This window comes from Echiichthys vipera (genome assembly GCF_963691815.1).
Source record: "Echiichthys vipera genome assembly, chromosome: 17".
In the NCBI taxonomy this organism is placed as follows: domain Eukaryota; kingdom Metazoa; phylum Chordata; class Actinopteri; order Perciformes; family Trachinidae; genus Echiichthys; species Echiichthys vipera.
The window spans coordinates 13,970,792-13,997,812 of record NC_139842.1 but is presented as its reverse complement, the minus strand read 5'-3'; the positions used below and the strand labels follow the sequence as shown (position 1 = coordinate 13,997,812).

The window sequence follows — 27,021 nt, the reverse complement described above, 5'->3', positions numbered from 1 at the left end:
AGACTGTATTCGTTATAGCTGGGAGAACTACATTTCGCAAGTGAGTATCACCATGGCAAAGGACAATGTCTTTTCAAAGTGACTGAGAGCCCCAGAAGGCTTGAGAACAACAGCATGGGGACACTATCGAAACTTACCCCATCAAGGGTAGGCTACCGGTAACATCCATGTCTCTTTTCTTCGATATTTAGGGACGTATAGTGTGTGTGTGTTTTGTGAGATTTGTTGTTTGTCTGTTCTGGATCACCTCGGCCACCGGGAGCACTGTTACCCACACGGTGTGCACCTTGGCGTCCGTGGATACCACCGACGCGCAACACGCCACTGATCCGGAGCGACTGGCTCCGGGGGAACAGCGGGGCAAATTGGCACTTCAGTCTGTGTGCTCCCGCTACATCGCCGCATGACGACGACGATGATGATGGTGGTGATGGTGGTGTTACTGAAACGGAATGGAGTCGAGCAGGGTGGATTAATTCTGCATCATGAATGACAGGTACCACGCGGCGGCCCGGGACGGCTACCTGGACCTGCTGAAGGAGGCTACTCGGAAGGATCTCAATGCGCCGGATGAGGATGGCATGACGCCGACGTTATGGGCTGCTTATCACGGCAACCTGGAGGCTCTGCGTCTGATCGCTGCGAGGGGGTGGGTAGAAGCCATTGGTACCTGACTTTAAGGCGTGTGCGCACCATCTTCAGTCATTCGTATCGGGTATTAAGAGTAAAAGTGAAGTATTTTGCCGTTCTCTCTCTTCTCATTACAAACAATTTGCCGTAAAATGAGGCAAACGATTACCGAAAATGACCTTATTTATAGAGCTTTATTACAAATAGCATAATAAAATAACATCACCTTTAAAAACTGGAACTACTTAAATACATTTTCTTTTCAGCTGAACCCCACAAAGTCCATTTAACAATAAGTGCGTGGATGCAGCAGTTATTTGAGTTGAACATACTAGGGAGATGACAGACCATGACATATTACCAGGTACCAACACAACAGCTAGGTGATTCCTTTACTGCTTAAGAAGAGTTTTAACAAACAAAACAACCCCTTTGGTAACAGTATACTAATTGGCCATATCTGAAAGAAATCCCCATTTTGGGCTCAATGCTGTATTTTCAAGATGAACTATTTCTGCACATAATGTTTGCAGTTATATCCCCACATATAGGCTAGACAGGGTTTTACTCCATCACATGAAATATAGAGTGATATGAAGCTAAAAAGAAACAGATTATTTAAACACCACATATTGTTAAAGCTTTGTAACTTCATCATCATCTGAAAGATTATTATCATTTTCCATATTATACTATTATTAAGCCAAAGCCGCATAGGACTAAGGAGTGTGTAAAATGTAACACTTCCATGCCATTTATCATGATAACACCGTTCAAGGTCTTATTATAACAGGGGAACTTATCTCATCAAAGCCCCTATGTATAGGACAAGTCATAGAGACATAACTACAGCAAGTAGCCTTCATCAAACGCTCTGTAGTCCTGCATGCATTGACGGTATGACAACAAAAACATCTATGTTGGCCAATAAAAAAAGACATAAACTATAACTCATTCCCAAATCACACAATGTTATAGAACCTAAAAAGTTTTTTCAGTACTTTGTTTTGATAGTTTATTATGGAGAGGCACCATAACATAACTATTTCATAACATCACATGCAAAATAAATTGATCAACTTAACAGCAGATAGCATCATCTTAGGAGGCTGCATCATGGAAGAAATGCTGGCCTTCAGCAAAGTGTGCAAATGTGATTGGTAGTCATGAACAGCCCATTCCCAATCTTTTCTGGCTGACCTGGTTTGCTTGTCAGCCAGAAAAATGGGCCCATTATGAATCTGCTCAATTGAGCAAAAGTTTGTGAGAGACTTACTTTAAAATAAAAACGAGACAACATCGTGCATCAGTGTTTAGTTTATTTAATGAAAAATATCACATTCAAGGGCATTCTTTTTTTTTTTTTTTTACAGTTTTCTTAAAACACCCAGGCAACAAAGCAGGGAAGGCTGCCAGTCCAATGTGATAACGCTAAAGCCACTATTTCCCACGGATTAAGTGCAAACAAGGCTCTGGAGGCATACAGCTGCCAAGGACATAGTATTCCTCTATTGATAACAGGAAACATAAACTTCTGATTGACATGAGGTACTAAAATTAAACATTAGTAGCAGCTATACTTTCACAGAGGCACCTTAACTTGGGGATATAATGAAGATAAGTTTAATACTGCTTGTCAATTTCATGGGAAAGATGCCATGCAATGCTATATTTGGCAAGTATATTGCACTGGGCAACCTGCAGTTACATCAAGCTGTCATAGGAAGTGAAGACGCAAACAGCCCATAATGTGATAAAGAGCAGGAGAAGGGATAAATGGGCAGACCTATCACCACTGCGGTCAGCATTTTACTAGGATAGACATAAATTATGACACATAAAGCTATCATGTTAGATGGTCTATACCTACAATGAACATATGATATAATCGGAGAGTGATAAATATTTCATAAAAGTTGAACATATCTAATTGCTGTTTATCTTTTGACATAACATTTTATGTTCCCTCATCTGTTTCAGTACAGGGTCAGTTATTACTTTGTTTGTTCATTGTCTTATTGTCTTTTTTTGGGCTGTGCCACATATCATGCACTCCGATGACAACCATTTCCCTATGTCGGAATCAAACAACCACTTAACTTAAAACTGCTCTTCTGTTTAAACCCAATCTTGTCCAGGCAAAAAAGAGCAAGGGGGCTGAAATCAGAGTGGGACTTTGCTAATCGCTGCCCATTTTGGGTCCAGCACATCTGACACACATTCCCTGTGAAAACCTTACAACGCAATCCATCAATAATACATTTGCACTACGACAGTAGCTTCACGTCCATCGTATTAAATATTCAGGAGTTTGTATGTGGCATTAGAAGACAGGGACAAGACAAAAGACAGTTCAGTAAACATGTAATTTCAGGGGGTGTGACGCCAACCAGATGACTAAACTGAAGATAATAAATGCAGAAATTGAAGTTAAAATGTTTTCCCAATGTTTACAGACAAGCTATGTATCATGAATACATCACATTTTCCTTTGAACATTATTATCAGTAAGATGTTTAACGGAATACTAAAAATTGGAAATTCTGAATAATGAGCGAACAAATGAGCTTTCGTACTGTAGATTTACCAGACGTATGATGGAAAAGAAAAGTAAGAAAGCTCCTTACACTTTTTTCCTCCATATCCTCCAACCAGCTACTGTATGTTATGACTTGAGGAATTCAGCATGACATCACCAGCCATGCACAGTTGTGGTTTTTGAGTCAGGTGTAACCTATTCGTCCTCCCCTGAAACTGGATACAGGTAGTGTAGCAGTGGTGCTGGCAAGCCTGTGGTCATGTTACAGACAAGGCAGCAACAGTGCAGCACACAAAGAGGTAATCCTAAGGCCGTGGACTGGCAGGCAAGGGTAAAATGTTGCTTATACTTTTAGTTATGGCTATTGAATAATACTATATTCCTTTTAATGAGTTTGAATAAAAAACATCCTATTTGCTATTTGGACAAACACTTTAAAATGAATTAGTTGCAAACAGAAGATCTATGGTTGATTTCCTAAAAGGGCAATGCCGTGTTTAGACTATACATTATTAAATACGGCCCTATTAACAACCCACGGATGGCAGGTCAGTGCTGAAAACATAATCAAGAAATCCCATGCTTACTCATGAGTGAGTCATCTAAACAGAAGGCCAAAGACGCAACCGACATTTTTAACCTTACTAACAGTCTGAACAAGAACTGAAAATATGAATTAATTAAGTCTGATACAATGTTAAAATGCTGTATCTAACATATTTCTAATGGCCCACAGAGGAAACCCTGACAAGTGTGACATATGGGGGAACACGCCACTTCACCTGGCAGCTGCCAATGGTCACCTCAACTGCCTTTTCTTCCTGGTGTCTTTTGGTGCCAACATATGGTGCCTGGACAACGACTACCACACGCCGTTGGACATGGCTGCCACAAAGAATCACATGGATTGCGTCCGCTACCTGGATACCATCGCCACCAAGCAGACAGGCCTCAACACAAAGCTGGTCAGCAAGATGAAGGACCGTGCATTTCGCGATGCTGAGCGGCGAATCAAAGAGTGCGTGAAGATGCAGAAAAAACACCACAAACGCATGGAGCGGAGGTTTCATAAGGAGACTTCTGAGGCTTCTGCGTCAGATGTCATGAGCTTTTCCAGTTACACCAGCAGCTCTCTTAGCCACAAGCTGCACAACTTTAATGCTGCCACAGTCAGTGTGCCATATTCTCAGGTCAGGAATTTTGACTTGCCTGTTCTTTAAGGACTGAGTTTGTTTGTTTGTTTTGCATGGTTGCATAGTTCAGGTTGCCAACTAGTAAGAGTTTTCAAATCCCTCCTCTTAACTGCATAACACAAGATCAAGCTAAATGCTAACATGGCCACAGTGACAATTCAAACAAGCTACTATTTGATTGTGTTTAGGTGGTAACCCTAGAAAAACTTGCAAAACCTCTTGCAAGACTCACTGCCAGACGACCTATCCTAACCTTAACCATTGAAGGTCCATGCCTAACCTAAACCATCTTGTCAGAATTTTGCAAATCTTGGGTTACCATCAGGTAACTTTTTAAGATGTTTACCATCTTTGTTCAGCATCTTAGCATTTGGTACTTAGCATTAAACACATATTACAAGTGAGACTGAAAGGGTTGTCACTAGTTTTGAAAGTATTTGATTAAGGGATTAACACAGTTGTTGCAATTTATTATCGGGGATAATGAATGTCGGTACAAAATGTCAATGGAATCCATCCAATAATTGTCAAGATATATCATTAAAAACCAATAATGCTGACCTTATGGCGGTGCTAGAGGGAAAGTCAATGGGATTCAACCTCCGGAGACCATGAATGTCCATACCAGATGTTATGACAATCCATCAGATAGTTGAGATATTTCAGTTGTGGATAATCGATCAACACTGCATCCCTAGTTGGCTAGCATGGCATGTTGACATGAACTGAAACCATGGGCTATGTGAAACGTATCAAAACAAGTAATCATCTATCTCAAAGCTTTTAAAATGTCTTACTAGTAATGTTTGGAAAATCGAATCCTTTCATTTATGATTGCACCTAACTGCTTTATGTATTTGTGTCCTGTTAGGCTACTCTCCATGCCACAAACCGAGGGAAAACAAAGATTCAGAAGAAACTGGAGAAGAGGAAACAAGGAGATGGGACTTTTAAAATCTACGAGGACGGGAGGAAGAGTGTGCGCTCCCTCTCTGGACTTCAGCTGGGCAACGATGTCATGTTTGTCAAACAGGGGACTTACGTCAACCCAAAGGACCGTGGCCGCCGCAACATTCGTGACATGTTCCACAGAGACAATTATGATGCCATTTCTCGTGCCATTAGTGAGCCAGATCTCCACGGACCTGATGTGGACTACTCTGAGATCAGCACTGACTCGGGACATGATTCCCTGTTCAATAGGCCGGGTCTGGGCACCATGGTCTTTAGGAGGAACTATGTGAGTGGGGGGATGTTTGACCTCGGTGGTCGGGATGCAGACAGTGTGGACCACTCAGGCAGTAATGTGCGTTTACGCAGTCGGCTGCAGCAATACCCGAGTGCAGATGAAGACAGTATCGGCAGTGCACGCAGCCTTCAGGACAGACACATGGAGGAGCTGCCCTGGGAAGATGTCGAATTAGGGTTGGACGATGATGATGAGGCTGACACAAGCCCTCTGGAGGTCTTCCTCGCCACACAGAGTATGAGTGACTTTTTCTCCATTTTTAAGAGGGAGAAGATTGACCTTGAAGCACTGTTACTGTGCTCTGACCATGACCTAAAGAGTATCCACATCCCATTAGGACCAAGGAAAAAGATATTGGATGCTTGTAAGAGGCGTCTGGAGAGCATAGAAGACCCAGACTGCATTGAGGACACAGAACTGTGAGTCACAGAATCTTCAGTTATACAGTGAAGTGAGGAAATATTTGGACATATAATTTGTTATGTTTTCTTTGTACGCCAGCAGGAATCCTTTTCCGTTAGTAACACAATTTCTTCTCTTGTCGTAATTATGTCCTGCAGATAATGCAAGTTGCTGTAGATGGTACGTCCTACTGCATGTTCATCAAAGCTTAAAGGTCAGTGGAGCATTGTGGAGTGGATGTCACATATGGACAGGGAGGATGTAAAGATTTACCTCTCCTGGTATCTCAGTGGTAACAAAGCAGAAAGGACACTGTCAAGATGAATATGTCAAGCAAGAAGAGGCGAGTGTGAGACTCTTTGACAGTGTTAGCCTCAGGAAAATCACTGCAAATATCTCTGTATGTCCGTTAGTTGGAGTCCCCTGCACTGCATGGTTTAACAAACTGAAAGACAATTATCAGAGTACAGTATTGTGTTCATGGTATGCCATGTGGCATAGTTAACAGAGAACAGATTGTGGGTTCTGTGTCCCATGAACAAGTGTACCCCTATGGGGTAAATCCGACCACCTCATGTGCCTGCATTGCTTGTGCCTGTGCATTTAATCAAATGTGTCTTTTGTCATTAATGCCTTTGACATTAATGTCATTGTAACTTAATTATTAATTGTTTCAGTCACAACATTGTGAAAAATTTTTTTTTCACATACATACACAAGTTCTGCAGTTTTGCAGAAGTTGTTATATATATATATATTGCATGTTCACTCCATACAGACCTTTCTATGTCACTCGTGTCAGTCTTAACAATATGACAGTCTTCCAACTGTATCTTGAGAAGTTTTTTTTTAAATAATGTAAATTTATACAGTACCGTATGTTGATGATTACTATATTAACATTTAGGTGGATTTTCAATAAAAAAATACTAATGTTTTTAATTCTGTAAATTACTTTAATGATAGCTGCATACATTGTGCTCTACTTACTACAGTTGATCTGCAGAGTATCCCAGATTGAAGATATGCAGAAAGATGTACCTTTTATGAAGCAGATTTATGATTTAATGATTCTATGTGGTTCTAAGATTACACATCAGACATTTCTTCAAGATAATTCCAATGTTTTAAAAAATATATATTATCAAATTGTGGCTTGCTCTTTAAAGCTTTAAAAGTAAAAAGGAGATTATTATTTTTTAAAGAAGTGTAAAGAAGTTGTTGAGAACACCACTAATTATTATTTTTTAAATACAGAACATTTGTATAGAATTTGGTTGGCTGGTAGCTAGTTAAACATTTAGGTGGGTGGGATTCTCATGGGAAACTGCGGCCTCAGTATTTCTAAAGCCTATAAAGTAAATGAATGCTAACTCATTGTAAAAAAAATTTTTTTACAGGCCACTGAAGCCTGAACATCCTGTCTCAGTGACTACCTGTTTACAAAGACATCATTCTATGCTTTTACCACGACTCTCGTGTGTGTGTGTGTGTGTGTGTGTGTGTGTGTGTGTGTGTGTGTGTGTGTGTGTGTGTGTGTGTGTGTGTGTGTGTGTGTGTGTGTGTGTGTGTGTGTGTGTGTGTGTGTGTGTGTGTGTGTGTGTGTGTGTGTGTGTGTGTGTGTGTGTGTGTGTGAGACAAACTCAGAGAGCGGAAAATACTTATTTTGGCATCTTCAACTATAATCCTCACATGCTGCTTACAATAAAGACAAGCGTCATTGTTGCCTCTGTACTCCATGACAAGAAGTCAAGAGGAAGTTGTACTGTAGATAAGTGACGTTGTCTGGAAGCTCCATGCCTCTTACATAACATTGTTATCAGAAGGAAACACTATTAGACTCTCCCACATGAGTTTTTTAGTAGCACAAAAATACCCATAGGCTATGCTTACTATATGTTTTTACTTATGTTTTTATTAATACCTTTGCCTTATTTGTAACAGAAGCCACACAACGTTTTTTTGTCTCCATTATTGTTGAAATAAACCTTTGACCTAAACTTTGTTAAATCAGTAAACAAGCCAGGTCATTATCTTGGACATAATGAAAAAGAGGATGTTAATTTCCCTCCCTGGTTTGGTCATAATACATTCGTCATTTCCTCCCCTCAGCTGTGTTTTAGGCTTAGTGAGGCTGGATACAGAGCATAGAGAAGAGTTAAATAAGGGAGGAGTGAAAAATGAGAACCTTTCAGCTGGATTAGTACGGAATATCTTAGGCGTAGTCTTCAATTCTTTCCTTACGCACTCTTGAGAGTCTCTTTGGATCTCAGAAAAGGCAGGAAAAAAAGTGCGGAGTAGGCCTAAGGACGGCCTAAAGGTTAACCAAATCAGGTCCAAGGTAATTACACTCAAACATGGCAACACTCAGCAGTATTAATGAGGAGAATTTGAAGGAGAGTCAACACAACCCAGATGTAAAGGAGGAACAAAGGGATCCTACCATCGAGGCGTCCAACACGCTCCTTGCACAAGACGTTTTGTGCGACTCCTGCATGGACAGCCCCAGCAAGGCCCTAAAATCCTGCCTGACGTGTCTGGTTTCTTACTGCGAGGCTCATCTCAGACCCCATCTGGAGAATGCCAAATTTCAAAACCACCGTCTGGTGGATCCCCTCCACGACATCGACTGTCGGTCTTGTGAGGTTCATCAACTCCCTCTCGAACGCTTCTGTCTGATGGATGGCTGCTGTGTGTGTCTGGACTGTGAGAACCAGGAACACGAAGGGCACCCGACTGCATCTGTGGGGGAGGCGCGGACACAGATTGAGGTCTTAACAACACACAGGCTTTTCTCATTCACTGTTCGTACTTATACCTGCAAAAAGTAATGCACTATAATTGGTATATAGCCCATATAATTGTTAGCCAGGACGTGTAGGGCCTCCTCTAAAGGAGAAAGTCAGGTGATGCATAGTCCTCGGAGGTCTGGGTGTATGGATGGTACAAACAAACACTTTTTCAAGGACTTTTACCCAGATTGCTGTTTGTGTCCCGCATGAAAGCAAAAGTTATTGTAGACTTATTTTAGTTTACTTATTTTTTACGTAGCTTACCTACTCATTTAAAACCTAAACCACAATCTTATTTTAAACCTAACCAAGTCGTTTTGTTGCCTAAACAGATCCTTCCATGCAGGGGCTTGTGCTTATCGCGTACATTCATAGGATAATGCAAGAAAACGCGTGCATAACTTACCGTAAGATTTTATAAAAATGTTGTATGAGGATACATTGCAACACAACACATCGTTTAATAGTTTTGTTTTGTTTTTTCAAATCTGCCCCAATTTTTTCTACCTGTTATCTTTAGTATCCCAAAAAGGGCAAACATGAATTTAATATATGTAAGTAATGACCTTGCATATTTGCATGTGTTGTAGTTGTATTTGTGATGATTGTTTGTGCTGTAGACTGAGCTGCAGGAGAAACAAACAGAGATCAGTCAGAGTGCCTCAGCAGCTGAGAAAGTAATTGGAAAGCTACAGAGCAACAATGACTTAATTAAGGTAGGTTATAGGCAAATGTTACACCATTACATTGTTTGTACATCAACTTCAATGCACAATAGCCTGTTGTTTTTTTCTCTTTCCTCTCTGGCCCTTCAGTCTTCAGTGCAGGAGGTTTGTGTTATCTTTGAAGAGCAGTTCACCAGACTGCAGGCATCTGTAGAGGAGGCCAGAAAAGGGGCAATGGAGGTGCTGGAGGGAGAGCAGAAACAGGCCCTCAGACAGGCAGAGGGCATCCAGACACATCTGGAGCAGAGGAGAACAGAGCTAATGAAAACTTTGGCTCAAATAAACAAACTGTCCAGGAACAAGTCTGATGTTGACTTCCTGCAGGTACAAAACGTCTTAAATATTTAAGATAATAATAAATAAGAACTTGTCTCTCATATGACCTGGGATTAACACAGGATGCCCATTGAGACAAAGAGTTTATTTTGGATGCCGGTGTGTTGACAGTGTACACAGCAGGGCATTTAATCTTTTAATTCCGAAAACAAAAGTTCTGGATCAAAGAAAATGTAGTTGCAAGTTATGTAACAGCTCCACCTCACATCATTATATATGTTATTTTTGCTGTGCTTGTTCCAGGAGTACGCAGAGTGGAAGAAAGGAGTGGCAGATGTATGTCTGCCTAGTCAGTACATCAACAACATGAGCCATTTGACCTCTTATGTCCAAATAGTGACTGATGCTACCCAGGAACTGTGTGAGCTCATCCTCTCCTCCTACAGGGAAAAACTGAAATCTATCTCTAAAAGTGGTGAGTGTGTACCATTATTCTTTACTTTCCGTACATCTCAGCCTCAGGTTCAATGTTTATTGTCATGCACTCTTTAGGCTGTCTTTAGGCTGTGTACTTTTATACTTGTTATCTAATCTTTCTTTGCTCAGCTGTTTTTGAAACCTCTCTATTCATCAGTACATTCTGTACATTGTAGAAATCCTCATTTGTTACCAACATACCAATAAATCTCTCTGCTAAATTGTAAACTAGGTACTAAATCCCAGATGCCAGAATCTGAACCATCATCCCTGCCTGATCCTGTGACACGGGATGACCTTTTTAACTGTAAATACACTTTTCATTATATAATGTTCTGTGTTTACTGTTTGTCCTATCACACTGTTTCACTCGGCTTATGAATTATTCACAAATTATACTTCCCCTGTATTGTAGACACAAGGAGTTTGACCTTTGACTCAGACACCACCCATAACTTCCTACGTGTAACAAGGGACAACAGTAAGCTGACCAACACCAGCCCTTGGCAACACAGCTATCCAGACCACCCTGGCCGCTTCGAATACTGGCGTCAGGCAATGACGTCAGACAGCCTTTACCTGGGGAGGCACTATATTGAGGCAGAGCTGAGCGGGGAGGGCGCACATGTAGGAATCACGTACAAGAGCATTGATCGTAAGGGAGAGCAAAGCACCAGCTGCATTACTGGGAATGACTTCTCCTGGTGCGTGGGAAGGAACAGCCGAGGTTTCTTTACCTGGCATGCTGGTGCGGAGACGCCCTTGGATGTCAAAGATATCACAACAATTGGCTTATATGTCGACTTTCACCGAGGCTCTGTGTCTTTTTATGATGTAACCGGGCCTATAAGGCTGCTCCACAAGTACACAGCTGATTTCATAGAGCCCTTATATGTTACAGCCTGGCTGTCAAAGAAAGACAATGTAGTTTCTCTGGTTAAAGGTTCAATTAAGAATTGAAATATGTTATTTCCATGGCCTAGTAAAGTTCAATCAATATTTGTGAACATGTGCAACTCTCTCTTTCAAAGCCAGAAACCAGATGGTTGCACCCAAAATTCCATAACATGCTGTGTAGTACAGTATGTGATGTTTGTCTGATACCTTACTATGAAGTATATGATTTACCTATTATTGCCGATGACAAATTACAAGATTAACACTAAGACTGCAGTAATATCCCACAATGCATTTTATTTAAAAAAACATTTTTTTTAATTATCTGGCGATGTCAGTAGAGCTGAGGTTGGCACGGGTTGCACGGGTTACCATGGTTACGTCATCTCCAACCGTAAAGGAGGCTCTCAGGAAGGGACGTGGTTATTTCAGCTCAGGGTGTCCAGAAAGTTTATTCACACAAAAGTATGCTGAACGATAGTATACATACTGAGCATGTAGTGCATAATATGCGATTTTGGACACAGCCAATCACATATTATGCCCAAATGAGCTGTCTGTTGAGCAGTTCCACAATTTATACTTGATAACATCACAAATTTGAGCTTCAACACTTTTGGGATTTTGGAGAGAATTGTTCATGTTTACTGATATTTTTGCAATTTTGAATTTCAAATGCAAAATGTGGCAACAAATGATCATCTGCCATCACTGCAAGTTTATGAAAGAAAAATCAGTGTGCTATAAATGTTTATTGAGGTTACATAACGAGGTAAATTTGTGGTGCACATGGATGATTTATTTTCTTATACATGTCACTGAAGGATACATTTACCACCATCTAGTGGTAGTAACCTTAGTGAACCTATGAAACCTGTGCAGCTGTAGGTGTGTTTGGAATTTACTGCAGCTTTATCGCAAGTTTATTGCTCTTGAATGTGATATGAATGATTAAAAAAGCACACACACAGAAGTAATTGTCTGCCAAGTGTTACTTTAATTGTCTAACAAGTTAATTTGCTGAGTTATTATAAAGCAATAAGGGTAAAATCATCAGGTTAACACAAAAGTACTTTGGAAATCATTAACATCTTTAACGTTCACTGCAGTCAACTTCAGGCACTAAAATCGGTTTCGTTCTCATCATAAACTGGATTTACAAAGTGCACACCTGTCTGGGTCATAGAGATTGAATTATTTGTTTCAGTTGCATACACACCAGGAATATCAGGCAACATGTTGGGCTTGTCAAAAATGGGATTATCAAAGCCGTGGTCGAGAGGCCCACCGAGGTCTCCAACATCGGTGCTTCTCTTGAAGCTGCTCAAAGATGGTAGGGAAGGCAGTGATGGCAGAGAAGGCAGCGATGGCAGCGATGATGGCATTCGAACAACCCCCTTACGAATCAGGATGACCACAATTATGATGAGTGTAATCATAATCAAAACACCAAACACAACTCCAACCACCATACCAGCACTGCCTCCAGTCTGATCACCGCTGCTGCCAGAGGAGGCTTGAAATTCAGCCCCAGTGATTCCAAGGCTAGAGCCATGAGAATTGGCATCCTTCAATATGTCCCATGCCAGACCCTCTGACTGTGTTCCCTTCTCCCCATCCATGATAACCACCTGGATTTCAGGTGCGGTACCAAAGGGAATTACCCCCATCAACCGCTGTGACTTGAAGACTTTAGACATGCCCAGCTGAATGGATTTGTATTTTGGCAGGACGAGAAATAGGTGATGGATTCGTTGCCTGTAAGTTTGCAGGTTGAAACCAGCGGCATAACGAATGGTGAGAATGACACCACAAACATGACAGCAGTGTCCTACAGGGTGGAGAGGCTTCTTACAGCTCAGAGACGCACATGTTACAGTGTTACAGATCTGCTGGTGGTTCACAGAATTCCCACAGTCGCAGCCAGAAGGATCCCCGCACTCTTGGTTTCCAACAGTGATGGCGGAGGATCCGTGAAATTGCAGCTGGCCTGAACGTGAGCTGAGGTACTGGGAGAACTCAGATCTGCTGTCAAACTTCTTCCCCAGCACAGACACAGATTTGACAGGAATGCTCGACTGACTGGAACTGGTATCCACCCTGAAAGAGGACCGGGCTTTAAAAACCACATCATCATACTGGCAAGGGACACTCTCCTCGTGGACTGAGAATAAGAAGTTTCCACGCTGCAGGTCATCTGGAGTTGCAGCTGCCTGCCACAGAGCCGGGTTAAACCACTGAAGAGACTGGGAATCTTTGAACTGCATCACAACACCCGCTCCACAGCCTGGATCTTGTCCACTCACAACATAAAATCCAGCTCCTGAATTCAGGATGAATTCTCCATCAACGGGCAGCCTCATCTCCTGCACAGCATGCGAGGTCTCCACGAACACAGACACTTGTCTCTGGGCTGGAAACTCAGCTATGTCGTTGCCACATGGGACAGCTTTTTTGTCCCAGTTGGTCTTATTCTCATAGTTGGTGTCAGGAATCCACTGTTTGTGCAGGGCATCCACTGCCCCGACAAGACAGAAGAAGAGAAGGAGCATGTCTGATGTTTTCAGCATCTGGGATGTTTGTGATGGACTGAGAGAACTTTAGATGACCTTTGTTTCCAACCTTGTGACTAACACCAGGCCTAACACATGAGTGCACGTAGCTTACCAGTAAAGTTGATGAGCTCTGAACCACATCATCCTGCTCAAGCAGGTGACCTGTAAAAGATTTACATTTTCTGCAACAACAGACCTGCTTCATGTCCCCACATGTCCACACCTTTTTTTATAGCTTGTCTATCATCAGAATATCTCATGAACACATTTATGATTTTTTTTTAGAATCCAGTTATCCAAATGTATTTATTCTTCTTTCTATTTGCTATTTCTTTGAATACTATAACTGCAGGGTAGGCTACTGAAAGTTTTAAAACAGGCAAATTCAGTTTCAGTTTTACAGGGACATTTATTTCTGAAAGGACAACTTGTGGACAATCCTCTGAACTCTTTTTTTTTTTTGTCAGTGACATGCAGATGCATTGAATGTAATAATTAATCAAATAAATATATAACCCAGTTAAGTAAGCCAACAAATATATATTTATCTTGGTTTATTAATTGTTGGGGGTTTTAGCAAGCCAACGGCTTTGTTGCATTTGTAAACTGTATTGGATTTTCAAATGTCTGGAGTCAGCAGACCGGTACCTCATGAAAAACAATAAACACACACTCATTGAACCTGAATCTCCCCTGAGGCAGTGTTAGGGTACGTAGATGTAAATGGGCAGCCTGGTATCACCAAAAGGCGTGTGAATGACACGCTATTTCTTAAGCCATTTCGCGTATAAGTACAAAGCATTTCATGATTTTTGCGTGTCATTTCACGCCATTTAGTCTCAATTGACTTGTATTGTGAAATGAAATGCATGGTCATACTTGACTTGTATTGTGAAATGAAATGCATGGCCATACTTGACTTGTATTGTGAAATGAAATGCATGGTCATACTTGACTTGTATTGTGAAATGAAATGCATGGCCATACTTGACTTGTATTGTGAAATGAAATGCATGGCCATACTTGACTTGTATTGTGAAATGAAATGCATGGTCATACTTGACTTGTATTGTGAAATGAAATGCATGGCCATACTTGACTTGTATTGTGAAATGAAATGCATGGTCGACTTGACTTGTATTGTGAAATGAAATGCATGGCCATACTTGATTTGTATTGTGAAATGAAATGCATGGCCATACTTGACTTGTATTGTGAAATGAAATGCATGGCCATACTTGGAATTGACGATCGCAGCCGCCCTTGATTTTCGGAGCGTCACCGTTGCTGCATGCCGACCGAGAGAAGAATGAATTAGCTGAAACTCATTTCACCTGTTGCTTCATTCACTGCACCTTCCGCGCGCCAGCTCTCTGTGCAATCTGACCCGCAGAGAGAGGGACGCTGGTGCACTTATAATACTAACTAGTTTCATCTTTGAAAAGTGTCCAAGTGTCCCTGCCTTTGCCCGTGCCCTGCCTCTGACTTAGGGTCGAAAAGGATATCATGAAAAAAACTGTAGCACAAAAGTTGTTCCGGACCTGCAACACACTTTTCTCTAGGTAAATGTGTGGTGATGTATTTTCACTTTGGATTATTTTTTTATTTATTACTTCAACTAGCCTACACTGTTAACTGCCAAAACACAGATACTGTCAGGTGTTAATTCACTTTGCTCTGTTTATTATACAGGTTTCGTTAGTGGTGGCGGTGTACTGGACTGTATTGTATTTAAATGTTTCTAATCCCATGTCTGTAGAAGGGAAATTTGAAAAAAAACATGAACTCTAGTGAACAATGGACAATTTCAATTAAGTATAATCTTGTGTCCAGTAACCCTTTGAAATGGGATTGAGGGTTTTTCAATGAGAATGCAATTTCAAGAGAATTAAATGGCTAATTGAGTTAATATAAATAGAGAAAATGCATGCATAAGTGTAGGTTATATGTTAAAACATGTCTGGGACGAATCTTTTAAAGTAAAAACACCTGTTTTAAGGCTCTTATCTAGGCACCTAAATTAGATTATTGTTGTTTTTCTGAGATACTTCATTACTTCTTCCCTTTTGTAGAAAAGCACTAAATGATGTTTCGGAGGCCCATCCATCCAACATTGAGACAGCAGCTCAGATGGACAACATCCAACATTTGTCCAGTCCTCCCAGTGTTAGTGAGGGCGTTCACCATGTGGAGGTGGTGGTAGAGAGGACCCACCACGGTGGTGGGTGGCTCCTGTCTGGCATCATCTGCATCAACATCCTGATCCTGGGTTGCGCTCTGGTCAGCGGCAGTGCCTTCAATAGCGTGGCCATTACTGCTGTCCACAGGCAAATCTTCCTCATCATTCTCCTCCTCCTCACAATGTTGTGGATGCTGTTTTACACAGTTGTCACCTCTCGAAAGGGTGAAGCAGTATTGTTCAAAGATAGCCATGCGGGGCCTGTGTGGCTCAGAGGTGAGTGCTCTTCACTTTGTAGGTATGCTTATATAAGCGTGATTTGAAGGTTTTATAACTTAAATGTCTCTTTTTCAGCCGGACTTCTGCTGTTTGGGCTTCTCAGTTTACTCATGGACATCTTCAAGATTGCCACCTATGTGGGCTACCTTCACTGTGATTCTCCTGTTAAAGTGGCCTTCCCTATCGTACAAGCTGTATTTCTATTTGTCCAGGTTGTATTTAAAAAGCATTAAGCTTATGCATTGTAAGACCAATTCTTACTTAAAGGGACAGTGCTGATTTATTTATTTTTTAAAGTGGGGTTTTATGAGGTAATCATCTATATTCAGTTTATTAGGTACAGTAAATGGTGGCCAGCATGCCCCCAGTTTGGAGAAGCAGGTAGGACAGGCACAGAAGCTAAACAATGTACTGCTGTTGAAGGGGTCAGCAGCTAAACATATTGTAGCCAGCCAAATACAAGTGTACGCTCTACTTAGAATATTTTTGTTGCTTTACAGTCCTGTTTAAGTTTACGCGTGTGGCACTGAAGTCGTCATCTTTGCTCTTGTCAAAGCTGAAAAAAGGGCACTCATACAATTACACTTTTAGAAAATTAGAACTATCCCTTTAAGTTTGGATGAGCTTAAACAACTTAACAAAACCTGTCTGTTTTAGACGTTCTTCCTGTGGATTCATGCAAAGGACTGTGTACAGCTACACACAAATTTTACAAGGTGAATTATTTTCTTTATGTAATAGAACATCTACCTTTTTTTTTTTTTAAATAAAAGAACTTGCAGGATACTAATGTTTTCACTCTTCCAGGTGTGGGCTGACTCTTACACTTTCAACTAACCTGGTGGTATGGATGGCAGCTGTGACTGAGGAATCTATTCACCAAACTGAGATTCCTGATCTAAATGTCAATGTCTCACACAAGATGTACAGAGGTATTTAGGCATGCTTTGGCCAGATTCATGCATGCATCATTGAAGAGAAAAATAATTGAAAAACCTTTCATTTCAGCTAGCTATGGTGTTGAGAAGTGCAAATGCAATCACTCTGCATGCGACACCTTCAAAGAGGCCTTCTACTACCTGTACCCCTTCAACATAGAATACAGTCTCTTTGCTTCGGCTATGGCCTATGTCATGTGGAAAAATGTCGGTCGACTGGTGGAGGATCACACCCACCACAGCGTTAAGTTCTGTCCAAAGAATGTGTGTTTGGGACCTGTAACAGGAATACTCTTGGTGGTAGCAGGGCTTGTAACATTCATAATGTACGAGGTGGACATAATAACAGAGGACAAAAAGAAGAGAGACAAAGCCCTGCTGATTCATTTTATTATGAATATTGTGATAGTGAGCCTGATGTGCCTCTCCACTGTGATTGGCTGTATCATCTACAGGCTGGACCACAGGGAGCATGTATCAGAGAAAAACCCTACTCGCAGCCTGGATGTGGGGCTGCTGGTGGGAGCCTCACTGGGACAGTTCATCATCAGCTATTTCACCATCGTGGCTGTGGTGGCGACAGGAGCCAGAGGGTACTTGAATGCCCTCAACCTGTCCTGGGCCGTTGTAACGGTGCTCCAGCTCGGCCTGCAGAACTACTTCATAATTGAAGGCCTCCATCGGGAGCCCTTCCACATGATGCAGGAAGCGGCTCTGCACACAAATGCTCATGCCCTCCACGAGCATACAGATATGAGCATTGTTCCGGAGAGCAATAAGTCCAGCTACTTTGGGACTTCAAGCCTCGATAAGCTAAGTTGGAAGAGGAGATTACTGAAGGAAGTCTGTGCCTTTCTGCTGCTTGCTAACATCATTGTAAGTTGTACAACCAACTAGTGACCATATGTGTTTTCTTGTTGAAATCTACCCTGCTTATTCACTCACTCTGTATTGACAGCTGTGGATCATGCCCGCCTTCGGTGCTCGTCCCCAGTTTGATCATCCCATCGAGATAAAATTCTACAAATTCACAATGTGGGCGGCCATCGTGAATATCGGCCTTCCTTTTGGAATCTTCTACCGCATGCACTCTGTTGCCAGTCTCTTTGAGGTTTACTTAATCTCTTAGATGGACTCATTTGAGCATGGATAGTAATTTTATGATCTATTTTAATCAATTTTTAAATTAAATTTGTTTGTGAATAAATTTTAACCTAAAGAAGTCATGTATTGTCATCAGTTGGTGAACATTCCTCTTACATTGAGAGTCATGTGCTAAATGATGTGCTGCACATTACAGGCATTGGCAGTTCCATGTGTGGTTATTTGACCATTAAATTTCATTGGTCATCAAACTACTTCATCAGTTCAGTAATGGACAGTAACTAATTCTCTTGATATGAAACAAAAGAAAATAGCTGGTGCTTGAATATTAAAAACAGTGCCAACCTTTTTGGCTTGACCACTCTAAAACAAAGCAATAACTGCTTGTGACCCCTTGTCACAGATTTAATTATAGTTAATATTAATCAATAATTAATAAGTTATTATTCCTGAAATTGTTTTTTAAGGCCCCCAAGGGGTATGCTGCCCTCTATTTAACAAGAAAACGGCAAAAATACGTTTTGCCATTTTCAAGATTTTCAAACCCTCAAGATTAGTCTCACAAACCCTTTGGACGTCCCATATTGATGGTCAACCAATACAAAAAAATAATGGTAAGATGCATGTAAAAACTGGACATGAGCCAGACTGTAAATGGATGCTCAAAAAAATCTGTATTTGTATACCACTCAAAATACAGGTTTTGGGTGGAGAGAAATCTTATGGGGTAAGTGTTGGCTGGCTTTTAATTGTGGCAGTCAAACTTTTAACTTTTTTTTTTTTTTGCTGGAGACTTGGTGCCATCTAGTGATTGTGGCGTAAAAAGGCAGCTTTCAATCACAGCATGTTGTGGCCAAGCTATATACAGAGGATGGACAAATCCCTAGAGTAAAGACAATAGCTGTGCAATTAATATGGATGATGAATTCAAATAAAAGTATTGCTATAACTTGACTTTCAGCATTAGTGAGGATCCACTTGCTTGAAAGAATTTCACAGCAATGAATGAGATTCACCATTAAAGCACAGATTACAGTAATGCAACCAACACAGAATTCACAGATGCATATTAATATATATTTTCAAGATAATTTACGTAAAATACAATTTTCAACATCAAGCATTGTAAGCATAGCCAGCCAGACCCAAAGTTAAACCTGGTTATATACATTAAAAACATACAATCTGTATAATCGTCTGCAAAATCCTGTAGAGATATATTATCACAAACTACAACCATATTAACGGACAACTCAAAGAGTGCATTTTAAAGCAGAGCAAGTACGACAAATACACAAATGTGTTACAAACCTCTGTTGTAACAAGTCAGACTGCAAAATGTAACTACTTCCTCTGTAACTTCTATGTTGCCAAGAAAGGAACCTAGGCCTTCAGGAAACAGATCTCAAGAAATGTACACAGTTGTTTATGGACAATATTGATAATTCAGTCATCCCCCATCATAATCTGAGAGGTATATCTCTACCTCAATCGTATGAATCACCCTCCTACCCAAGTCAGTGGTGTAGCTTATGCATTGTGATAATGATGATTAGGGAGGCATGTTAAACATAGTGAGGTTTACCAGGAGAGAAAGGGAGGAGAAACCCTGGTGTTTAACAATCCCATTTTTTATACTTCAGTTTACATCCTCTGAATCTCAAAAAGGCGGACATCAGTATCATACCAGATGGGAGGGTCCACATTGCTAGAAAAACAAAAGAAGATGTTAGCGTTCAGACGATGTTGATAGACGACTGTTTGCAAAATGCTCAGCTCTTATGGCTGACTCACCGCAAATAGACGACACCCCACATGTAGGTGCGAAACCACATAGCAGTGCCTGCGTTGGCCTGATACTTTCTGATGAGGATGGGGTGAGGAACTGGCAGCAGTCCCACTAATGTGCCGTGCTGGAGAAACTTCAGGATCTCTGATTCATCTGTCAGACCCCTGCGGTGAAACATGTGAGCAGTACACTTTAAAAAGACAATATTTCAGAAAGTATGACCTTTTCTGTGCGGACCAAAAAAGGAATTGTTTCCGTACTTGTCGATGCAGATCTTCTCCACCTGGGGAACTAGCACTTGTAGAAGTCGCATGATAGTCTGCAGGGGTAGTTTACACTTCCAAGAGTGGACCTGGGACAAAAAAAAAGGTAAATCCAGATCAGTAACATATATTTTCTGCCAAATATCCAACATAGGAGAGACTGAGGGCAGAAAAAGTTACTGACCCATTCCGGTGTGGGAGCCCAAAACGATGTTGAAGACGCACTTGACAAACGTCTTCTCTCCATTTCTGCTTCAGTGTAGAAAACATCCTGATAATGTGAAGAAATAGATTCACTACCAAGCATATGCTTTTAAACAACGACATGCACACAAACACACATGCACACTTACTTCATTGTCTCGACCTGAGTTTGACTCTGTGTCACTGGTACCGGTGACTGCATTTTGGTCTGAGTGGGCTGTCTGTGAGGGGTCTATCTTTGGAACTGACACCATGGTGCCATCTTCTGATACCTGGGACTTCTCAGTCAGTTTATCAATGGCTGCAGGGAACCATGAATCACAGGAAACCAATCATTGCTTAGAGGATAGAAGCTATTGTCAACAAGCCCAACGAAAGACCAAAACTAACTATTAAAAGTGTTGTGCTTAATGTACTGTATGCTTAATGTACTATATACTAACATGTACGCTTGTGTACATGACAAGCATCTACCTCACAGTCAAGGGTTGTTTTTATATAATATGAAATGCACAGTAAGTTGACCAGTAAGCCAGTTTAACATTCAATCAGTAGCATCCAAAAAGCATATGAAGTCAGTACCTGGAATAGCGACTAGACTGGTCTTCAGTGTACCAGGCTCTGCCGGCACAGCAGGGTGAGAGCCCTCCATTGATACAGTCTCCTGCGAGCTAGTGCGGGAAATTACATCTGGAGACTTTCTCTTCCTCTGCAAAGCCTTCTGAATGGAAGCAGGATCAGAGGGCATGTTGGCCAACTGGTGGAACACGTTACGTTTGCGAATGATGGCGTACACCAGGTTGCAGTTTCCTGGAGGTGGTAGAAAGAGGGACAGATTTATGAAATTAGAATGCAACAAAGTTCCTTCTAATACCTTGCTCTTGACAACAACTCAAAAAAGCTTTTCACACACATACAAGCCCAGAATTCGGGTACGTGTCACCTTTCTCTTACCGTCAAACTGGTACTGGATAATATTATTGAAAGCCTCGAGAAGGAAGAACACAAGGTGATGGTTCTGGGCCAAAGAGAATAGGAACCAGCTGGTGGAAAAGGCCTCCAGCAGGTGGAGCAGTTTGTTGGCTGCCACCATGGACAGGCTCTTCAAATAGGGAGACACTGGCAGAAGAAGGAATTTTGAGAAGACGACTGAGTAACTAAATAAAGAAAACTACAACAGGCATTTCTATTTGATTAAGTGGCATCTATTTACAAGACATTTTAACTAATTGACTCAGCAAATACAATTTGTGCATTGCCAGACAGATGGCGCCAAAGCAATTCACCATTTACAACAATGGTGAGTAGGCAGTCAAACAGAGGCTGGAGACGCTGGTGGCCTGTGGTGATAATCTTGTGAAACACCTACAAAACAAACACAGTTACAGCTGTGAGCATTAACTTTATCTTAATTGGCAGCAATAAAGAACGTGTCAGATGGTGTAATGCAGTAGACACGCACCACTATAAGCAGGTCAGCATGAGTCCCTGTGAACACTGGGATGTCCATAGGGACATGGATGGAGTAGGGCTTATTCAAGCGCACGCCAAAGTTTCTCTCCCCACTCAGCAGCAGCAAAATGAACACACCGATGTGCATGAGTCCAACACGGGCTGCAGCCGTAAAACACATCATAAGTTAATAAACATATATGCCTAGTAGAGGCTTGTTGGGTGCAAGGAAAGGATAACACAGGGATAAGACTCACACTGGTCAGCCCTGGCATCATTCAGGTAGAAGAGGATAGGAACCAGAATATCCAGCACATCACTACTCTTCAGGACAAAAAACAGGAACTTCTGTCGTGGGAATACAAAAGGGGGTTTCATTGAATAAAAGCACAGACCCTTAATCAAAGGAACCCTTCATTTTAGTTTCTTTGTTACAACCTTGTTGAAGTCGCAAAGCTTCCAGAAAAGCACCAACAGCTCTTGGTGGAACTGGATCTTCTTGGTAGAGTTAGGAAGGTAAGTCTGAGTCAAAGGGTTGGTCAGCAGACGAGCTAGGCCCTTCAGTACGAAGTCAAAGTCCTGTCAATGGAGAGACAGAGGGCGTACTTTAGACATCTTTACAGGGGAGATCTTCATGAATCTAATAGAAATGATAATCGCCATACCTCCTCTCTGTGGATCCTTGACAAATAATTCACAAACAGATTTTCAGGACCTGCAGACTGCACAAAGATGAAGAGATTTATTTGAATGATATTCAGCACACACCATACAGTCATCAGATGGATTTCTTTGAGTTGGTCTTGGTGTCATACTTCTTGTTCCTCCATGCTGGATGGGGAGGGGGGCCGGTGGGGAACCCCTCCGTCATGCTCCAGGGTAACAATGAGGATCTGTACAGCCTGCTCTACCAGCTGCTCCCGGTAGTCGGAGAAGAGCAGGTGGTTGTACGGGATGCCGTAGCCCACTGGATCATAGGCACACACCACATTCAGCAGAGAGGTGAACAGAGGCAAAGCATGTCTAGGGAAAAAGATGAGATGAGAATCATGTGGATATACCCATGTCATTTTTTTTCTGATGGAAATTATGATATACTGTAATTTGTAATAATCTCTTCTTTTCTTCACCTTAACCTTCAAGGTTTTACTTCATGTGACAGTAAAAAGTCTGTTCAAAATGAACTTGATGGTTGGGTGGATGCACATCACCGCATATGTTTGACCATACATTTGTGGATGTGCCGACACTTGCCCATTACCTATTTTCTGTGGAGCAGAAGAACGTCACCCAAGGGTTGAGGACATTGTTGTTCGGTGAAGAAGGCAGGTACATGGCCTCAGAGAAGCAGGTTAGTAATAATCTCAGCAACTCTGTCCTGATGAGGATCAGAACAAAAAAAGAGCACAGAGGTAGACAGAAAAAGAAACCCACACACAAGTCAGGCCCATAAAAATGAGAGAGTAAACTCTGTTTTTCCTGCAGATATCTGACTCACCTATTCAGATCATGGATGTAGTTGAGAGGGGGTGACTGTGCAAAGCCCACCCCTGCCTCCCAGATGTATTCACAGCTGTCTATAGACTGCATGTTCTCTACTGAGTCCTGGATGTGGTCACAAAAAATATTCATGAATGGTTTTATTCAAAGTGCACGATTAACATTTCTCTGAATGTGTTCAATCACGCACAAATCATCGTCCTTGTCCTTCATGCATCGTATTTTAAAGATTCTGGCGGTTTCACAGTATATTACTTGTCTTTTTTGCATGACTGGGCCTTTATGTAGGTTTATAGTGGGTTTTTCTAATGTCAGGAGTACATAAAAACATGCCTTTGGGTGGTGTACTTTTGTAAATGTACAAGTATTACAAATGTGTGTGTCACAAATTGTTTGCGATGGTGTTTTGCTGCTATAAAGAGAGATAGTTGTGGGTTATAAATATTGCCGGTAAGTAACAAACGCCTAGTACTGTAATGTTTGTAGTTTAGGGAGGAAATGTAGAACTGAGCTTGAAATAATGAGCATAGCATACTACAGTTTACCAGGGAAGTTTAAACCTCTAAAGAGCATTCACTGTAAAGTTTCACTCTGACACGAAACATTCTTTTCTTGCTCATGAGGGACGAGGAATTCTTCCTGGTGAGGCTGTTTTATCAATCATGATCTCTTTCTACGTTAGTCTTCACAGGAACTAGAGTGACAGGTTAGTTGGGAAACGTTTGACCAGGAAGAAGGAAATGGTGCTCTGGTTACTCACAGGGCCTCTTCTATGGCTGTGCACAGTAAAGTCAGGGCAGAAGAGCAGATCAGCGATGGCCAGGAGCAGCGACTCAGCCAGTGGTCGAGCTCCGTCATCATCATCCAGCTCATCTGTCTGGAAAGAAGGGACTCATGAATCAGACTAGATCGTAATGATGGACATTATTCTCTAGCATTCATTGAGAATAATTGTTTAAATTGTTTTTTAAAAAATGTAAAAAGACTTGTCTTGGTGCTTTTTGCAAGTAGACTTTCTGTTCCTGTGCCCACTCACCCCAGCCCGCCCAGCACCAGGCACCGTTGACCAGAAGAATCCTCTCCAGTCCTGGTCCTCAAAGATGTAGGGAAGGATGCGGCTCAGGATGCGAGTGCAGTTCAGGATCACCTGCTTCTCCCTCTCTGTTGGGCACCCAGACTCTGCACCCTGCACCAGCTTCTCCACAGCCTGAGGAGACAGGAAGCCTGATCAGGAGAGAGCATGTGGGGTACGGAAACATCTAGTGAGCGAGCCAGGCATACCGTACTTCACAAAGAAGAAGCCTGATGTATGTTTTTCAATTATATTTCAATAATCAATTTGCTACAGAAACATTGGTTCCCATTTTCTGACTGTTGGTTTTCAGTTGGTTAATGAGGCATTACCCAGTCAACATGCACAGTACTATAACAAATGTCTCTTAGACTTGTTCCATTTAAATATATGTAGCACCTCAACCTGCTTTATAATAAAAGAAATTACATTGAAATCTCACTTTTAACAATATGGAACTTTAACATCAAAATGTGTGTAAATATAATTGATTTGACCTTTGAACCTTTACAGTGAGCATATATTACATATAATGTAATGCTATTTAACTATACCATCGACTTGACACTAATGGTTTTGTTTTTGTAGAAGAAAGACACCAACAAACTGCCAGTATCTAAGAAATTGTTCATTAAAGTCACTGTATATAATTTACACTGGATAATACACTGATATCTACGTGATATGGAACATATGTTGCTGTTGCTGCTGTTAAGGGCTTTTAACAAATTTACTTTTGAAAATGATTCATTATCTACATTTAATTAACAGTATGTTGCAGCCTCTGTTTAAAATAGGTAACAAACCACTTTGAATCAACAACACTTCAAGGGCTCCCGTCTCCTCCTCTTTGTTTAATTAGACTGCAAGAAGTACCCAGTCTGTTTTGTTTCTGATAGGCAGCTTCAAACGGAAGCTGGTACCAAGAGACGGAAAGCGAAGGGAAAAGGAAGGGGAGTTGACTCACTTATTCCCACATCTGAGAAGCGTGAGGCAATGCCTTGCTGACAGACTCCTGTGCTGGACTCAGATAAACAACAATATATTCCATGATGTAGCCTCAAAGCACGGTGTGTCCCCATGCGATCTCATCTCATAAACAAGTTTGTGTTACACATAGGCATTAACAGTTCATGCAGTGGGTACCTTATAGCAGAGTGTAGCTAGATTGGACGGGGACTCCTCTCGAACAGCTCTTATCTCTGCAGCTGGCACCAGTGCAAAAACATCCTGGACCGTTGTGGTGGTGTCTGCCCAGAACTGGTCCCAGAAGGCATCGTCTGTGGCTTCCACTGGCTGTAGAACATATGTTTACTTTTCACTTCCCATACATCTGATTCAAATAGAGCAATTCATGTCAGTGGGATTTGAAATACAGTGGGCTGATTGATCTTGTGCAGTGCAATACAATATAATGCTGCTCTTTTCATCACAGTAATGCTTATATTGTTGTTTGGTCTTCATTACAGCTCACCCATGGCCTAATGGCTATGTAAAAACAACCTCTATCCTAGCAGCAGCGAGGAAACATTATCTGGCGCACTGCTCTAAGCACAGTCCACCTGCCGCACCTGCAAACGTGGTTATTGTCAGACCTACGTCATCAGTTTTGATTGAGCTACGCCATCGTTTATTTTATAATCAAAACGATACATGTAGCTACAGCCTGAATACAGCTTTATGGTTACCTGCATCGTAGAAACGACCATTATTTAATCCATGGCAAATAAGACATATTTGGATGACAATGCGTGCAGTTTTTCTACATCGACCTTATTATTTCGATTATGAAAAATAAATGCATGTCAGATGAACACGCGCATGCAAAATTAGACTTCTTCTCTCCCGCATCATACACGCACATCTCATCATCTCGGCGATGCTCTTTGGTGCGCTCATCGGCACACTGTTTCTCTATCTAATCCTTCATATAGCTGTATATGGAAGCACATATACCTGTGTTTTGGTTGTCAGCTGAATGACTGCTTTCCTGAAGTTCAATTTTGAGTCGGTGCTGCCCATTGCGATTATTTCCCTTTATACTAACAGCTCCGCTGCTGCTGAGTCTCTGATAATCTGACCTCCGTTCGTCGTTTGAGTCATTGGCGGAGGCGGTTTTTTTTTTACTCTATTGGCTGGCTGGACCTGCTGCACTACAGGGCGTAGCTTCCGGGTTGTGAAGACGTCAATCCTTACTCAGATTGTGTTTTGTTTTCCAGCATGTAACGGCTATAAAACGGTCATCTCTCTAATGTCCTTAGGCTGGAAACTGTTCAATTTCCTTGGGTATAAAATTGCCACATTGGTTCGATAAGGGGAAGGGCTGCAGCTCAATTTCTGTTACATTTTAGATCTTTTTTTATTCGGGGGACATTAAGATTCTGTTTGGCCATACAAGCGAATATCTGTCTGCTTCATACCAAGTGCATTTGTATAGCAGAAACAAATTAATAAATTGGTGCTAAATGAACTTGAATGAAGCAATCAAGTTAATTAGCAACTGTCT

General features: G+C 41.4%; 5 protein-coding genes across 8 annotated transcripts; 3 read left to right on the top strand and 2 right to left on the bottom strand.

Moving 5' to 3' along the window:
• Positions 1–485: 485 nt before the first annotated feature.
• On the top strand, positions 486–6,034 carry ush1ga (Usher syndrome 1Ga (autosomal recessive); the record flags this gene model as incomplete). Its single annotated transcript, XM_083931880.1, has 3 exons — positions 486–649; positions 3,906–4,359; positions 5,234–6,034. The coding sequence occupies 3 exons, from the start codon at positions 486–488 to the stop codon at positions 6,032–6,034; spliced, it is 1,419 nt and encodes a 472-aa protein (XP_083788006.1).
• A 2,336-nt stretch (positions 6,035–8,370) lies between these two features.
• LOC310959795 (tripartite motif-containing protein 16-like) lies at positions 8,371–11,243 on the top strand (the record flags this gene model as incomplete). Its single annotated transcript, XM_083931254.1, has 6 exons — positions 8,371–8,784; positions 9,426–9,521; positions 9,621–9,854; positions 10,110–10,281; positions 10,516–10,590; positions 10,699–11,243. The coding sequence occupies 6 exons, from the start codon at positions 8,371–8,373 to the stop codon at positions 11,241–11,243; spliced, it is 1,536 nt and encodes a 511-aa protein (XP_083787380.1).
• Positions 11,244–12,295: 1,052 nt separating this feature from the next.
• amn (amnion associated transmembrane protein) lies at positions 12,296–13,750 on the bottom strand (the record flags this gene model as incomplete). The annotated part of the gene is made up of 1 exon (XM_083930929.1): positions 12,296–13,750. The coding sequence occupies one exon, from the start codon at positions 13,748–13,750 to the stop codon at positions 12,296–12,298; it is 1,455 nt and encodes a 484-aa protein (XP_083787055.1).
• A 1,491-nt stretch (positions 13,751–15,241) lies between these two features.
• LOC310959794 (proton channel OTOP2-like) lies at positions 15,242–18,260 on the top strand (the record flags this gene model as incomplete). Its single annotated transcript, XM_083931253.1, has 7 exons — positions 15,242–15,297; positions 15,808–16,190; positions 16,269–16,405; positions 16,851–16,909; positions 17,001–17,125; positions 17,202–18,007; positions 18,090–18,260. 7 exons carry the CDS (start codon positions 15,242–15,244, stop codon positions 18,258–18,260), a joined length of 1,737 nt encoding a protein of 578 aa, XP_083787379.1.
• Positions 18,261–19,434: 1,174 nt separating this feature from the next.
• On the bottom strand, positions 19,435–26,601 carry hid1a (HID1 domain containing a). 4 transcript variants are annotated; one of them, XM_083931708.1, is made up of 19 exons: positions 26,472–26,601; positions 25,662–25,811; positions 24,480–24,650; positions 24,171–24,320; positions 23,442–23,548; positions 23,205–23,321; positions 22,759–22,966; positions 22,609–22,665; positions 22,382–22,522; positions 22,201–22,291; positions 21,954–22,105; positions 21,778–21,856; positions 21,446–21,610; positions 21,074–21,301; positions 20,641–20,792; positions 20,472–20,558; positions 20,285–20,376; positions 20,030–20,188; positions 19,435–19,943 (listed from the first exon to the last, which is right to left on the bottom strand). In XM_083931708.1, the coding sequence occupies exons 1-19, from the start codon at positions 26,535–26,537 to the stop codon at positions 19,880–19,882; spliced, it is 2,436 nt and encodes an 811-aa protein (XP_083787834.1). In that variant the 5' UTR covers positions 26,538–26,601; the 3' UTR covers positions 19,435–19,879. The 4 variants fall into 4 exon arrangements, with proteins under 4 accessions (XP_083787834.1, XP_083787835.1, XP_083787837.1 ...); XM_083931709.1 differs by having other exon boundaries at positions 20,472–20,583; positions 20,627–20,792; positions 24,204–24,320; XM_083931711.1 differs by having other exon boundaries at positions 20,472–20,543; positions 20,635–20,792; positions 24,204–24,320.
• Positions 26,602–27,021: the final 420 nt, after the last annotated feature.

Bases quoted from the DNA above. Each gene is read 5' to 3' on its own strand.
- hid1a (XM_083931709.1), bottom strand. From the start codon at position 26,537: ATGGGCAGCACCGACTCAAAATTGAACTTCAGGAAAGCAGTCATTCAG. The intron at 22,666-22,758 runs GTATGACACCAA...ATCTTTGTGCAG, and splicing joins CCAGCATGGAGGAACAAGAA to TCTGCAGGTCCTGAAAATCT. The intron at 22,292-22,381 runs GTTGTAACAAAG...TTCCCACGACAG, and splicing joins AGCTTTGCGACTTCAACAAG to AAGTTCCTGTTTTTTGTCCT.